The sequence below is a fragment of the Leuciscus leuciscus genome, assembly GCF_965113295.1.
Source record: "Leuciscus leuciscus genome assembly, chromosome: 21".
In the NCBI taxonomy this organism is placed as follows: Eukaryota; Metazoa; Chordata; class Actinopteri; order Cypriniformes; family Leuciscidae; genus Leuciscus; species Leuciscus leuciscus.
In genome coordinates this window covers 34,554,811-34,569,502 of record NC_138745.1, presented here as the reverse complement: position 1 = coordinate 34,569,502, position 14,692 = coordinate 34,554,811, and the positions used below count along the sequence as shown (strand labels likewise).

General features: G+C 40.6%; 2 protein-coding genes and 1 long non-coding RNA gene across 4 annotated transcripts in view; 2 read left to right on the top strand and 1 right to left on the bottom strand.

Moving 5' to 3' along the window:
• Positions 1–12,978, top strand: part of LOC309485216 (uncharacterized protein) — a 48,772-nt gene extending 35,794 nt beyond the window's left edge. The window contains exons 2-7 of one of the 2 annotated variants that reach the window (XM_082151991.1): positions 3,550–3,620; positions 9,867–10,163; positions 10,256–10,291; positions 10,624–10,653; positions 10,912–11,409; positions 12,592–12,978. In XM_082151991.1, the coding sequence (XP_082008117.1) occupies positions 3,560–3,620; positions 9,867–10,163; positions 10,256–10,291; positions 10,624–10,653; positions 10,912–11,099 (612 nt within the window). In that variant the 5' untranslated portion in view covers positions 3,550–3,559 and the 3' untranslated portion in view covers positions 11,100–11,409; positions 12,592–12,978. The remainder of the gene's footprint in view (positions 1–3,549; positions 3,621–9,866; positions 10,164–10,255; positions 10,292–10,623; positions 10,654–10,911; positions 11,410–12,591) is intronic. The other variant, XM_082151992.1, reaches the window with a different exon arrangement.
• Positions 1–14,692, bottom strand: part of LOC309485233 — a 176,122-nt gene that overhangs the window by 72,158 nt on the left and 89,272 nt on the right. The window lies entirely within an intron of this gene.
• LOC309485214 (uncharacterized protein) overlaps positions 1–14,692 on the top strand; it is a 75,059-nt gene that overhangs the window by 42,099 nt on the left and 18,268 nt on the right. The gene's annotated exons all lie outside the window — the stretch shown is intronic.

The window sequence follows — 14,692 nt, the reverse complement described above, 5'->3', positions numbered from 1 at the left end:
AGGGGCCATTTCCAAAAAAGTTGCCTTCTGTCTGTCTGTCAAACTTCGTCCGCGCGAACGCGTCCTTCGCAAAGGCGCCCGCGCGAACAACCGGCACGGACCATCCAACGCGGGGGAGGCGGTACTTTCTAGACTAGAGCAATTAAATTATCTTGTTCCCCCTTTTTTGTTACATATACATGGCTAAAATGTGCCTAATAATATTTCTATAGGCTAATGAAATAATATCGGCATTATATATATTTTTTCATTAGGCTATTTTTTGGTGCCCCCTCAGCACTTGGTGCCCTACGCACAGCGCGTGATGCACGTGGTGGGAGCGGCGGCACTGCCTACATGCCAGTTCCTTCTGTATCGACTCTGTTCTCTTTTATCTATTTTACCATCCAACAATTCACTGTTTGTACACAGTCCTTGCACACATGTTTAACACACACACGTACAGCAACCCTTCTGTTTTCCCTCATAATTATTTCTCATTTGACAGAAAATAGGTGTGTAAAAATGGTCTAATTTAGTGTTAGATGACCCCATTTTGGCTGAATTTCCTCTCTTGGATTTTTCTTTTGACGCGCGTCTTACTACTCTGTCAAACGTCTTCGACAGATCCGACTTTTTCACCCAAAATCGGCCAGGTTTTAGCAAAAATGCTCTTTGATTATCTGTGACTCTTCCGTTCACCTATTTAATCAACTGTGGTACTTCCGTCCACTTTACGAGCTAGTTTTTTTTTAGAGATCGGTCTGGTTTTGTCAGATCAATTTCTTCCTCAAAACTTTCTCTGCTCGTACCAAAAAACAAATTCAGCCTGGGCTGGACTGGGACAGAAAATCGGCCCTGGCATTTTGGCCCAGACTGGCCCACTACATATGATCATAAACACCACCCATCTTTGCACGCCCTTGAATATGTTCAACTCCTATTCATTAAAACCACTAATGCCATGTAATGAGTGAGTAGGAACGAGTGAGAGTTAACAGATGAAATAAGTAAAACATGTATTAATACAATTGAACTATACTCCGCAGTGATGCATCCAAAAAACAAGCTATAAGCTGCATTGGCATAGCAATACCAGTGTTTCTCACAGGATCTTTGGTAAAACTGTGGTGGGTGGACCTCTGTCCCTCTAACTTTTGTGCATTTAATGTTAAATTCATCAATCTGGTGCAGTTTGAGAGTTCAAAATTAAAAGCTCCAACCCATTTTCAGTGTGCAAATTAGGCCTAAACAAAGAAAAAAACAAACCTCTTTTAGTAACAGTGTCTGTCTATATTACACTACTACATAATAATAGTTATAATATTAATCTCATGACAGTAGCCTAATAGCCATATATTGTAAAACAAATGCACTGAAAAATAAAGAAAACTTTAATAATTAGTTTTGTACTAATTTCTAATCTTGAAAGAGATAAGCACATGATCATTTATTTTGACGGAAACTGCATCAAGCTTTTATTTTGGCGGAAAACATGGATACAAAAGCGTCTCATTAAACTTCTAGTAAATTGCTGTAATCGTCAACAATGCAGATGTGGAAATAATGCGTAACTAGGTAATGGGTTCCTACACTCATAGCCAAAGTGTTTTGAAAGTAGTTCTGCTTACCGCGGACTCTACACTTTCTCATCTCTATCCTGATCCTCCTCACTATCCTCCTCATCAGCCACGGGAGTTGATGAAGGTCCTGCTGCTGCAGAAAACATATATATTTTGACACATTTTACAGCGTCTGCTTGAAGGGCCTGTGTCTATTTTTCACGCTATTTCTCTGCGCATTCCTTGCGTTTCTTCTCCATCTCTCAGACTATTGACAGATACACACTTGACACTACACGCTCACTCAAAGCCCAAAGGGGGAGGCGTTTAAAGATGTGATTGGGCCAGCCCAGTGTCAATCAAGAAAACAACCAATGGGCCGCTGATCTACGCGTTTCATGGGCCGGTCTGTCAGTGGAAAAAAAAACTAACGCTTACTTTTTTTGACCAATACATTACATCGGCACTGCCACTAACCCAGCGCTGTCAATTAAACAAAACAAAACGAATGGGCCGCCGATGTACGAGTTTTATGGGCCATTAAAAAAAAAAAAAAAAAAGTATGAGATGTATCGGCCCAAAAAGCACGTCGGCCCACCGGGCATTTGCCCGGTATGCCAGATTACCAGTCCAGCCCTGAATTCAGCCAATATGGTTCACGTTCACTCACAATTATCAATTTACACTTAACATCAATAAAACAATTTTGCCGTTTCTTACCCAGAGATGCCTTCTCTTTTCTGTAATTGCCACGGATTCTTTTTGATCTTTGTGGGAGTTCTTCAACTGGTCCTGAATGCGGGTATTGGCTCTCTCTCCCTTAACCTGTTGAGTTTCTATCTCAAACCGTCGAGGTATGAGACGGCCGCCTGGTGTTGCCGGGTTGCACTTCCGTCAAATCCGTTCTCATGACCAGGAGAAGAAGAGTCCGCACGAGATCCGACACTTCTGACACCACTTGTAAGAGCAATTTTCAGAGATTAATAAAAACAGCATCAAAGGTGTAAGAAACTTTCAAGAGGCAAAATTGTTATAAAGAGAAAAGGTTTTATTCTTTGAGGATTCTTTCCACAGACCGCAGCCACCCAGCCTTGAAACAGAAAACCTGGTGACCCAATAAAACATAGACATTTTATACAGTTTTCTCTGTCATCATGACCCCTCCTTCCAAGTTTCTGTAGTTTTCCTTAAAGATATGGGATATCTTCCAACTGGTTTTCTACCCCCCTTGGCTGGTCAAACTGTTCTTTGTCTCTGAGATACCAAAAGTAGTCAGAATGACTACTCCCATGACTGGCAAAAATCGTATTTCCCCATTGTGTCTTCCAAAATTTTAGATCTGCACCTTCAGTGTTTGTTTCTTGAAGAAATATTAAGTCTGCATCACTTCTCTTACAAAATAAAAAAATTGCTTTCCTTTTAACCACATCACGTAATCCCTTGACATTAAGAGACAAAACAGACAAAGACCTAAATGTAAAATCCATCAGAACAAATAATCATGAACAAACTGGAAACTGAACAGAAAAAAATTCTTAAATTCGCAACAATTAAGAACCCCCAAGAATTTAAGAAACACTTAGTAGAAACTACAAGGGAGAGGTAGCTAACATCTTATCAAACATATTTAACAATGTGCAAATACAGCACAATACCCGTTTAACAAACAAAGAGATAGATTACCCAATTATCAAAATTCTAAACATCTCAATCTGGGTTAATTTTGTAGTGACTTTGTTACAGCTAGTGAACGCAGTGAATGTATGACGTGACTCAGTGAATTTTAAAACAAGTAGCCTAACAAATGTACACAAGTTTGTCAAAAAGAGATATAATTTTCATCTTTGTGATTAAGTGGTTTCGGATAAAAGCGTCTGCTAAATGATTAAATGTAAGTGAATACAGATGATTTATGATTTACAGCAGCTATATCATAAATCATATAGCTAGTTGGAGGACAATTGCAGGTTCACTTCAGATCTAACTGTTTGTCATGTGTTTTTTGCAGAAGCTCAGCCATGGGTGTTAGTAATGTTGTGCTGATGTTCATTCTGGTTTGGACTTTCACAGCTGCTGATGGTAAGAGAATACATTCTAAAGAATTTACTTTCTCTAAGGTATTTCATCATGCTGTAAATGCATAACATGGACTATAGTATGTGACCCAGAGTCACATGGTAGATGAAGAGTCTCAGATGGAGAGTGTTTGCAGAACCTGTTGCTATTTTTGCATTTCTGTTTGTGATGCTAATATCAAAGAAGCAAAATACTTAAAATTTAATTTCTTGACATACAGACCACAGCTGTTACAACAAGAGCAACTTCATTTACATTAAGAGTGATAAACTAACTGTATAAAAGGTTTAAGATTTGGATGTTCTGGGTTCATTCTGACGCCAGTGAACTAAAGGTGCTTCGTATACCTTGCCACTGCTATGCTGTAATAAACTTAATTTTTTCTCAGAAAAGGGACGGGCAGAGGTTGAAAACCAGCTCCTGAATGTTTCTGAATTTCTTTTCTTTACAAAGATAAATATAAAGTTCCCACCTCAATATAAAGCTGTGAGCGAGCGAAGTTCAGCGAACACATGCACGTCTGCCTCATTAAACAAAATTAAAGGAACACTCCACCATTTTTTCATATTAAACTGACTGTTATTCCCTTAACTAAGACGAGTTGATACCTCTCTCGTCTCAGTGCGTGCACTCAATCGCTCTGGCGCGCGGCGACACTTTGATAGCACTTACCTTAGCCTAGTTCATTCATTAGGGAATGAATAAGGGAATAACATAGTTTAATATGAAAAAACGGTGGAGTGTTCCTTTAAAAAGCTATCTTTGTGAATAAACGTGTCGTCCTCGCCTTGTGGTGGTGTGGAATTCAGAGGGGAATCAGATATGCGTGTTGAGACATAGGTCGGATGTCCAGATATCGGATTAGCATTTTGTTTTGCATTCTGCACATGCTAGAACTGAGTGGTTTCTAGACACTGCACCATAGAAGAGATGTGCCTGACAGCAGTCCAGATCTGTCTCTTAATTGACAATGTATGACCCTTCATGAAAAGGAGAATCAGGCAGCGACGACCATGGACAGTTTGAGCAGTTCTTATATCTTATATCAGACAAGATTGGGCAAATATTCCACTTGCAATTAGTATCTTCAATTGATGATTTAAAAAATGGCAAATGATTAAAAAGTGTAATTAAAAGGAAAGGTGATGTGACACAGTGGTAAACATGCCTCTGGCCTAACTTATTTTGGAGTGTGTAGCAGCCATCAAAATCAAAAATGTGTTACAAGTTACAAAATACAATTAAGTTGATCAGTGAAAACATTGGAAATCCTTTCTTGTTGCTTTTGTCAGTTAAATAAAGGTTAAAGATAATTAACAAATCACAGATTCTTTATTTTATTGCATTAAATAAAATGTCCCAACTTTTCTGGAAATGGGTTTGTAGTTCCCCTTCGTTACGGGGAACTCCCGCTGCGTCATATCAACGCTACGGGGAATGCCTTCGGCATGCGTTATCTGAAGTCACTATACAACTATTCCAATCTGGATTGGTGTGCGTCATCGTGCGTCATGACGTTGCATGTGACGGTGACCCGGACGCTATATAAGGGTCACAGGAACAAGGAAATGACAGCTTCTGTTCTTCAGCAGCGTTCTATGTCAAACTGTACGTCTTATTTGGTGTTGTCTGTCAAATCTACTATGGCGAAGGCAGTGTGCGTCTCCTTGATTTAAGAAAAATTAAAGAAGCAAGGATGGCGCACACTTGCTTTGTGGTGTTGGGTTGTGAGCGGAGCTTGCACGGACAGTTCTCGAGGGCACTGTCTATTTTGTGCAAACTGAAAGGATTCTGTGACTGGGATCTCGCGTTTGCCGAGGCAGCGCGTAGGTTTATGTCTGCATTGCAATACAGAATCTATAGTGGCTCGGATCTCGCGTTTGCCGAGGCAGCGCGTAGATTACGGCTACTCTGCAATAAAGATTCTGTGACTAATCTTGCGTTTGTCGAGGCACCGCATAGATTAATATCTGCATTGCAATACAGAATCTATAGTGGCTCGGATCTCGCGTTTGCCGAGGCAGCGCGTAGATTACAGGTCTGCAGGGTGTAGACTCTGAGTTTACTCTTCCGCTCCCGCCTGAGCCTGTTTAAAAAGAATAAAATAGGCTTGCGTTCCTAGTGCATCAGCTCGCGTCTGTCGAGGCAGCGCGTTGTCTGTTTGCATTGGGTTCGCACGTGGAGCAGTGTTTACAGGTCTCGCGCACGGTTCAGAAGCCCGCGTCACTGCGGCTTCTTCCGACCGTGTTAAAGACCCGGTGTTTGATTTATCTGATTCTGAGGAGTCAGATACTATCAACACTGAACCACGAATATTCACCACATTATGAGGAGTTGCTGGAGAAAGACTGGGGCTGTAATGTAATTAAATGTTTGGTAATTTAATAAGAAGGAAGCGTCTAAAAAGAGTGCTTCCTGCAAACCCAGTCAAAATCCTTGTGTCAGAGTCTTCCTTTTTCAAACGATCTCCATACTGAGGTACTGAGATTGTGGAATAATTGAAGAAGAAAATTAAAGGGGAATTTAATGATGCAGGGGGTAGAAGAATATTTCTCCCAGATATCGTATTACCTCTGATGACTCAGACACGTCCCTCCAAAATTAAAGTGGAGCTAATATAAATATTATCTCGAATTTGGTAGGGAAGGCTTATATTCACCAGCTCCTCATATTCTGGGAAGTCACCTCTTCCCCTCCCCTTCCCCCTGTACAGGGCTCGGGGTCAGAGGAGACGTTCTCATAAAAAAAAAACAAAAAAAAAAAACTATGAGGTCCTGGCGTAAAAACGCGGACCCTTATGGGCACTTCATATTATTTTCGGTTAGTTCCTGCCGATCTATCGCTTCAGGTCACCGAATCTCAAAACCTGAGGTCAGTCTCGAGGGACTGATCTCCTTATTAGATTATTCATCGGTTACGTCCTGCCAGTAAACTGCTTCAGACCACCGATAAGCACATTATATCACCTGAGACTAACCCAGAGAAATTGATTCCTCTTGTAGATTGTTTAGACGCCTGGTCAGGCCTTCCGAATATATCTAAATGGACCCTGGGTATAGTTAAAGGATATAGAATCCAGTTTAAAGTAAGACCACCCGATTTTAACGAGGTATTTCACACACTGGTTTTCTCACATCAGCGCCAGGTGATGGAAAATGAAGTTGAATCTCTTTTAGCAAAAGCAATAGAAATTGCCCCTAATCAGGAGAGGGATTCAGGTTTCTACAGCCGTTACTTCATTGTTCCGAAAAAGGATGGTGGACTTCATCCTATTGTAGATCTTAGAGTATTGAATAAATCTTTGAGGAGATTTAGTTTCAGTATGCTCACTATACCCAGTATCATTCAGCAAATCAGATCTGAAGACTGGTTTGTGACAATAGATCTCATGGATGCTTATTTTCATCATCCATTATCATAGGAAGTTCCTTAGGTTCGCTTTTGGGGGGAAAAGCTTACCAATATAGGGTTCTTCCTTTCGGCCTAACTCTATCCCCTTGCACTTTCTGTATGGATGCTGCCCTTGCTCCACTGAGACTTCAGGGGAACCGCATCCTAAATTATTAGATGACTGGCTTATTCTGGCAGAACCAGAGACGCTAGCAATCCAACATCGAGATGTTGTTTTGCGTCATCTTCAGTGCTTGGGGCTAAGGCTCAATGTCAAGAAAAGTTCTCTGTCTCCTCTTCAAAGAATAAAATTTCTTGGAGCTGAGTGGGACTCGCAATCTATGCAAGTTCACTTGACCCAGCCACGTATTTAAAGTATCGTGGCTGCAGTTAGAGCTATCAGGTTAGGCCAGGCCATCACTGTCAAACATTTTCAAGGAATTTTGGGCCTTATGGGGCCCTACAGTGGTGGCTCGGGACCAGGGGGTTTTCCCCAAGGGGCAACCCCTTCCGTATGATTAGAGTTACGTCCAGGTACCTTCATTCTCTAGTCATATGGAAAGACATACGGTTCCTGTCCCAAGGCCAGGTGCTTGGAGCTTCGTGTCCCAGAAAAATTCTGACCACGGATGCTTCCCGCAGGGGCTGGGGTGCGGTCATGGAGGGCCGGTACACCCGCGGGGTCTGGAAGGACCATCACCTCTCATGGCACATCAGTTGCCTGGAGATGCTGGCAGTATTCTTTGCCCTCAGGCATTTCCCTCCCGACCTCAGAGGCCATCAGGTCCTTATTGGGTCTGATAATATATCGGTGGTTTTCTATATCAACCATCAGGGGGGCTTGAGGTCTCGTCCTCTGTGCAAATTGGCCCATCATATTCTATTTTTGTCTAAGGACAAATTTCTCTCTGTGAGGGCTATGTATATACCTGTGGTTGATAATGTGGGAGCAGACACCCTGTCGAGGCAGGGGCCCAGGCCAGGGGAATGGAGGCTCCACCCCGAGGTGGTGGAGCTTATATGGGAGAAGTTCGGCCAGGCGGAGGTAGATTTATTCGCTTCTCATGAGAATTCTCATTGCCCGCTCTGGTTCTCTCTCTCGCATCCAGCCCCGTTGGGTCTGGAGGCCATGGTACAGACGTGGCCGAGGCAACGTCTGTACGCCTTTTCCCCCGGTCGCTCTACTCCCTGGAGTTCTGGAGAGGGTCAGAGGATTTTGAGTAGATCTTATTCTCGAAAAACCACACTGGCCTTCTCGAATAGGGTGATCTGGTGGCCGAGGTCATCAGATCAGCTACCTCCAGAACTCCCCGGCTCAGGAAGTTTTAATTGAGTTAGCTGGACCCAGCCTTTTACTGCCCTATGGCTTCAGTACTGGGATTCTTCTATACTCTAATCGGGACCTCTCGTCCACGCTCAGAGCCGCTATGGCGCCTACGGCCTCCGTATGCTCTCAGGGTGGTCCACCCGGGTCGTCCCATGACCTCCATATTTCCCTGTAGCCTTCTAGGATGAATCCTGTTATCCTTGCAGGCTGACAGGTCTGTGGAAAGAAAAGCCCCTGTCGGTTCTGCGGGATACGTGTATATATGTTAGATTAAAAGAAAATCTACATATTTTGGAAATCTGTTAGCTTTCTAGTAGGAAATTTCCCCGGTCACCAATAAGGGTACCGGAGGCTATCTTATGATTTCCTCTGGCTCTTCATCCTTCGTTGCTATAAGTGTGACAGGAGAGCCTTCTAGGCTTTTAGGGTTATCCACTAATGGTGCCTTGGAGTCAGTGTCCTGCCTTTTTAGGCATATGTATATATTGGACCTCACTTCTGAGGCTGTTAACTCAGCCTTTTTCTTACACCAAAAAAGACAAGAATAAAATTCTTAGTATAGTGGGTTCTATAAATTCTCCCCTGTCCTTAGCAATGATCCTCACCTTCAGAGTGCTTTCTGCCTCTGTATGCTGCGTCAAAATCTGGATGAACCCTGTCTCTGCAGGCTATCATATTAAATTGCTTAGAGCCTTTATTCGGCTCCGCAGAGTATATCTATATAGGGTATTAAATGGGAGTTTGTTAGCTTTCTTTGAGATATTTCTCCCCGGTAACCAAGGTACCGGAGGCTATTCTAAAAATTCCTCAGGCTCTTCATCCTTCGTTGCATGTGCGGTGTAAGCAAGAGAGCCTCTTAGGCTTCCAGAGATGATCCACTAAAAAGGTGTTAGGAGTTAAGTGTTCTGCCTGTCATTAATCAGGCCTATATACTTGGACCTTAATATCGAGGTTGTTGATGCAACCTTCCCTTTGTACACCAAACAAGAAAGAATAAAATTCTTAGCACAGTTGGATCTTTCACTCTCCCTTGCTTTAGTGCTCTTGAGTGTGCCAGATGTTTCACACCAGGGGCGCCTGTTCTCGGTGGGGGCTAGCTGGTACTCGTTCCCCGTAGCGTTGATATGACGCAGCGGGAGTTCCCCGTAACGAAGGGGAACGTCTCGGGTTACTGGATGTAACCCTGGTTCCCCGAGAGAGGGGAACGAGACGCTGCGTCCCCTCTCCCCACCTTCGGGGCGCCCTGAGAACAGCTGCTTTGAACCTTTTTCGAAGCTGTCATTTCCTTGTTCCTGTGACCCTTATATAGCGTCCGGGTCACCGTCACATGCAACGTCATGACGCACGATGACGCACACCAATCCAGATTGGAATAGTTGTATAGTGACTTCAGATAACGCATGCCGAAGGCATTCCCCGTAGCGTTGATATGACGCAGCGTCTCGTTCCCCTCTCTCGGGGAACCAGGGTTACATCCAGTAACCCGAGACGTTTTCTGTTGATGTATTAAACTGATTTAAACTTTTTTTCAGATGACTTCAGTGTAAGATGTGAGAATGTGACTGGAACTGTGGGTGAAGAAGTAACTCTCAACTGCAGCGTCTCTCTGAAGAAGTCTGAATGCTGCATTACATACTATAAGTTTCAAAACTCTGAGAACCATACTGACTCCACAATCTGTAGAGAAGAGTCTCCTTGGGACTCCTGTGAACAGAGAAACAGCTTCACATGCAGCTTCAGTCCAACTACAGTAATGACTGGACCGTTCAGATTCTTTGTGCAAACAAATTGTGGAAATAAAAGAACAGAATTCACTGTGAACATAACGGGTACAGTAATACTGTTGTTTATAATTCAATAAATGTTTGCAACTGTACATTTATTTTCAATCTACTAACAGTGGTTTAAAATCTGTTAACAGAGACCAGTAAACTAGAATCTGACACTGAAGATCCTGGTAAGAAATATATTACACTGTATTATAATTATTTATTATTGAATACAAATTGGTTAGTAACAGAATACAAGAAGCTGTTAAATAGTCATTATATAGCTATAAAACAACTTGCTGCTGTTTTTGTTATACGCATTACTGTATATAATCAAGCGACACACTTCAACTTTACTTTTGATGTGTAAAGTAACAAATTAGATTTCTATTGATGTATTAAACTGATGTAAACTTTCAGATTCCTGCAGTGTACGCTGTGCTGATGTTTATAATTCAATAAATGTTTGCAACTGCATTTATTTTCCATCTATTAACATTGGTTTCAAATCTGTTCACAGAGCCTAGTAAACCTGACACTGAAGATCCTGGTAAGAAAGATATTACTTTCTATTATAATTATTTTTACGGAGTATGATTTCAGATTACTTACACAACACAGAAAGATGCTATATAGTTGTTTGAATTTTATGTTTCTGTATAGAGTACATTTAGATATGTGTACAAAATCTAACAGCAGCAGAAATATATTGTGAAGTCTGTGACAGTAACAGTGTTCTGACAGCATTTGAATGCATCTAAAGAGATTACTGAATATTCTTAATTTTATAATTTATCATATAAAACAGGTCATGGATCTACAGCCCTTATCATCACTGGTGCTGTTGTAGGCTGTTCCTTCATCATCATGATGGCAATCTTTTGCGTAAAGAGGTTCAAACGCAACAACCCTTCTGGATTCCAGATGAAATATGAAAGAGGTGCTTCTGCAGAACCAACAATAATGACAGTAAATGTTCAGGGTGAAACTAACTGAAAGCAGAGAGTTTTGTTTCATTTGTCATGTAAAGATCATGCAAGTGATAATGTTCAGTTTACAGCTGCTCTAAGCGATGTTGGGTGACGTCACTTCTTGTTGACGTTCGAAGTATTGTCAAACAAAACGTAGGCTAGCTCGACCCTCCCTCCTCCTCAACCCGTCCCCTCCCCCTCCCTTCCACGCGTTCCTTCTCCTTTTCCCTCTTCTTTGCTATTTGTTCATCGGAACGTCGTCTCTTTGGTCGTGTGTCGGCCATATCAAAATTCAAGAGAATATAATTCTAACGTTAGTCGTTGTCGTTGTCTAGGCAGGGCCGGCTCTGTAAATCTGGGGGCCCTAAGCAGGATAATTTTGGGGCCCTGCCTTGCAGTGAATAATGGAGTATTGCCACCGCAAACCAGCAACTGTATACAATCTAACCCTTACACATTTCATCTGTACCTCTTTTAACATGATTGCCCACAATTATTTTACTGCTTATTAAAGTACACTCACTGAAACAGTAAAAGTAAAGATTACAGATTTGCCAAATTTCTACATCTACTTTATTACTGTCTGAATGCTTTGTAAATTTTAAAACAGCACTAACTGTTTTTTGTCCACTAGACAGCTTAAAACCTTTAGTATTAAAAATCTTCAATAAAGTTGTTGCATAGGCCTACTACAGGTGATGCTGGAGTCTCTATCTTTGAACTTCTTTTCCCTGTTCCATACTTTAAAAAGAGGGAGAAGTTGGACCAGTAATTTCTTTGCTTCCTTCTAAAGTGATTTAAACATATTCTTCTATATTGATCTATCAAAGAGATAAAAAATTCTGCAAAAGATTTTAGTTTGAGTTGGTATTTATTTTTTATATATTCCAACTACAAAAACACTACTTCAGCGAACAATCATTAGCCAAATGTGTATATAAAATGTTTAGTAATAAAATATATACATAAATCTAATAAAAGCTCTAGGTAACACTTTTTACATTTTACAGTCATTGTTGCACGTTACATGTAGTTCATACAAAAATAATTCTACAGTAAAAACTGCTTAAAATGTGGATTTCGTTTGAGTAGGCTACCTCTACTTTAATGGGATAATGTCCACTTTAACGCACCCTCTGCCAAGAAACAGCGCCGCGAATTGTACAGAAAACGCAATAGGCCGCTCTTTGTGCATTGTGTAATGTGCCAAGTTCAAAAATTAATACAAAAAGAATTCTACAGTAAAAACTGCTTAAAATTTGGATTTCGTTAGAGTAGTAGCTCTACTATAATGTGATTTTTTTCTCTCCTTTTTTCTGCACCCGTTGGATAGACTCGTTTAATTTTTGCGGTCAAATTTCCAAGTCCAGGGAAGACAACGATTTTACACGGTTGGTTGACTGTTAAAATGCGGCGACACCGGCGAGTACCATCTGTAGTTAGGGGGCCCCCTAGTGGCGGCGGGGCCCTAAGCAGCCGCTTAGTTCGCTTATAGGGAGAGCCGGCTCTGTGTCTAGGACATCTCTCCTCTAGCTAACTTTCCTCTTCATGCTTCTCTCTCCTCCACTCCCCACACCCCCCTTCATGTGCACGTGCACTAACCCCCCAAATCATTCTTGTCGGTTATTGGCTGGAACACTGTTTGTTATGTTTCGTGGTCCAGGCTGGGCCAGTTTGTTTTTCTTGCCGTTTGTGGAGCCTGGGCTGTCTACAGAGATCGTGTTTTCTACAGTGTGTTCAGGGGAGAGGCAGCGAGCGGATAGTGAGGAGATGTTTGCTATATGTGACAAAACATGTTTCAGCCTAAAAAACGTGTGACATCACTTAGAGCACCTTTAACTAAAAATGCCTTTATTTGAACTAAAACTCATATACTTGTTATTTTACAATGATAGATCAATATTGATCAGACCAATTAATCAGCCAATATTTGGCCATGTTGAGATAATCTGCATCAGATAATAATTCTGCTTTTGTGTTTTCAAAGACTTCAATAATTTGAGTAAAATATTGTTTTTATTTTAGCAGTTTTGAGTGTCATACATCCATATTGTATATGCCATTGATTTTCTTTTATTTTAAATGTAGCATTGTAATTGTATTTATTAAATGATTAAAGTCTCATGATACTCTCAATATTGTCCAAAGTCTCTTTTTAGAATCTTTGATGAACTTTAATGTCTGTGAAGGGAAAACTTTAATAGTGACAATTACAAGTTAGTCTGTGGTAATTGGTGATGTAGGAATATAAAGTCAGAAAGCCGAGTGTTATACATATATGAATATAATGTATTAGGAAGATGCCTCTCTTAAGAACAATGTGGATTTACTTTTAAACTGTAACATATTTAAATATAAGTTTAGCATGTGCTGGATGATGATGATGCGTCGGCCAATGTGTTTTTATAGGAAATAACTAGAAACATTTGCTAATCTTTTATAGCACAAAATGACAAATATTAAATTAGGGGTAAGATGATCCCTACTGGATAAACTTTTACAGAATTTATCATTTACTTTTGATATAGTTCTTATTAATATTTATATATTGTTTAAGTGGCATTAATGTAAAAAAATAAATCAGCTATTGTATTAAAATGTTTATTTTGACATTTAGTTAAATAATTGAATAACCAATGACCGACCACGCAGAATCCCAGTAACAGAGATTAATCTGAAAGGTAAAATTATTCTATGACTTATATACATGCTAATGAATATTTGCCCATATTTTAATTGAAGATATGTCATAATAGAAACTCTGAAAGCGAAGTAACAACATGCCACTTTTTATCTTTTTACGTCAAAATATAAACTACAACTTTTACTCCACAAATCCAAAAAAACACTAATGTGTCCACAAATCACTCATTAACAAATAGACACAAAAAAACTTTGATATTCAACACAACAGTGTCATAGATCACCATTATCCTGAGACACAAAATTAGATCAATTATCCTTAACTTTGTTTCAGCTGACTAAATGTCACAAATGTTAATATTCAGATGAAATGACGAAATTGAAAATATCATGGCCATTCATTAAAAGTGTTGAGATGAGATTTTGTGGCATCTATTGTCAGGATAAAATCATCTTGCCCCATGTTACCCAGCTGTTGCAATGCATTCTCCTGCCAGCAGAGGGCGTGTCCGACTGAGATTAAATATTTGTCTTTGACCAATATGATTATCAGATTAAACTGATGTTGTTATAGATTAGTGTTGCTCATTGCGCGGCTCGCCCAGCTTTAATTTGTGGCTCGCATGGCGGGAAATGATATTTAGTGAAAAATGTTTAGACTTCAGTTGTCTCGCCAAGTCAGAAAACGAAATGTGTGTGAGCGCGGCGATACAACAGCTGGCTGAACATATAGCTGAAATGGAACAAAGGTACCCAGACTCTCTTTTAATCATTCTTGGGGATTTTAACAAAGCAAATCTCTCCCGTGAACTGCCAAAATACAGACAGCATGTTACATGTCCTACCAGAGACAGTAATATATTGGACCACTGTTACACCACGATAAAGAATGCGTATCACTCCGTCCCACGGGCAGCTTTGGGGCTCTCTGATCATTGTTTGGTTCATCTTATACCGACCTACAGGCAGAAACTG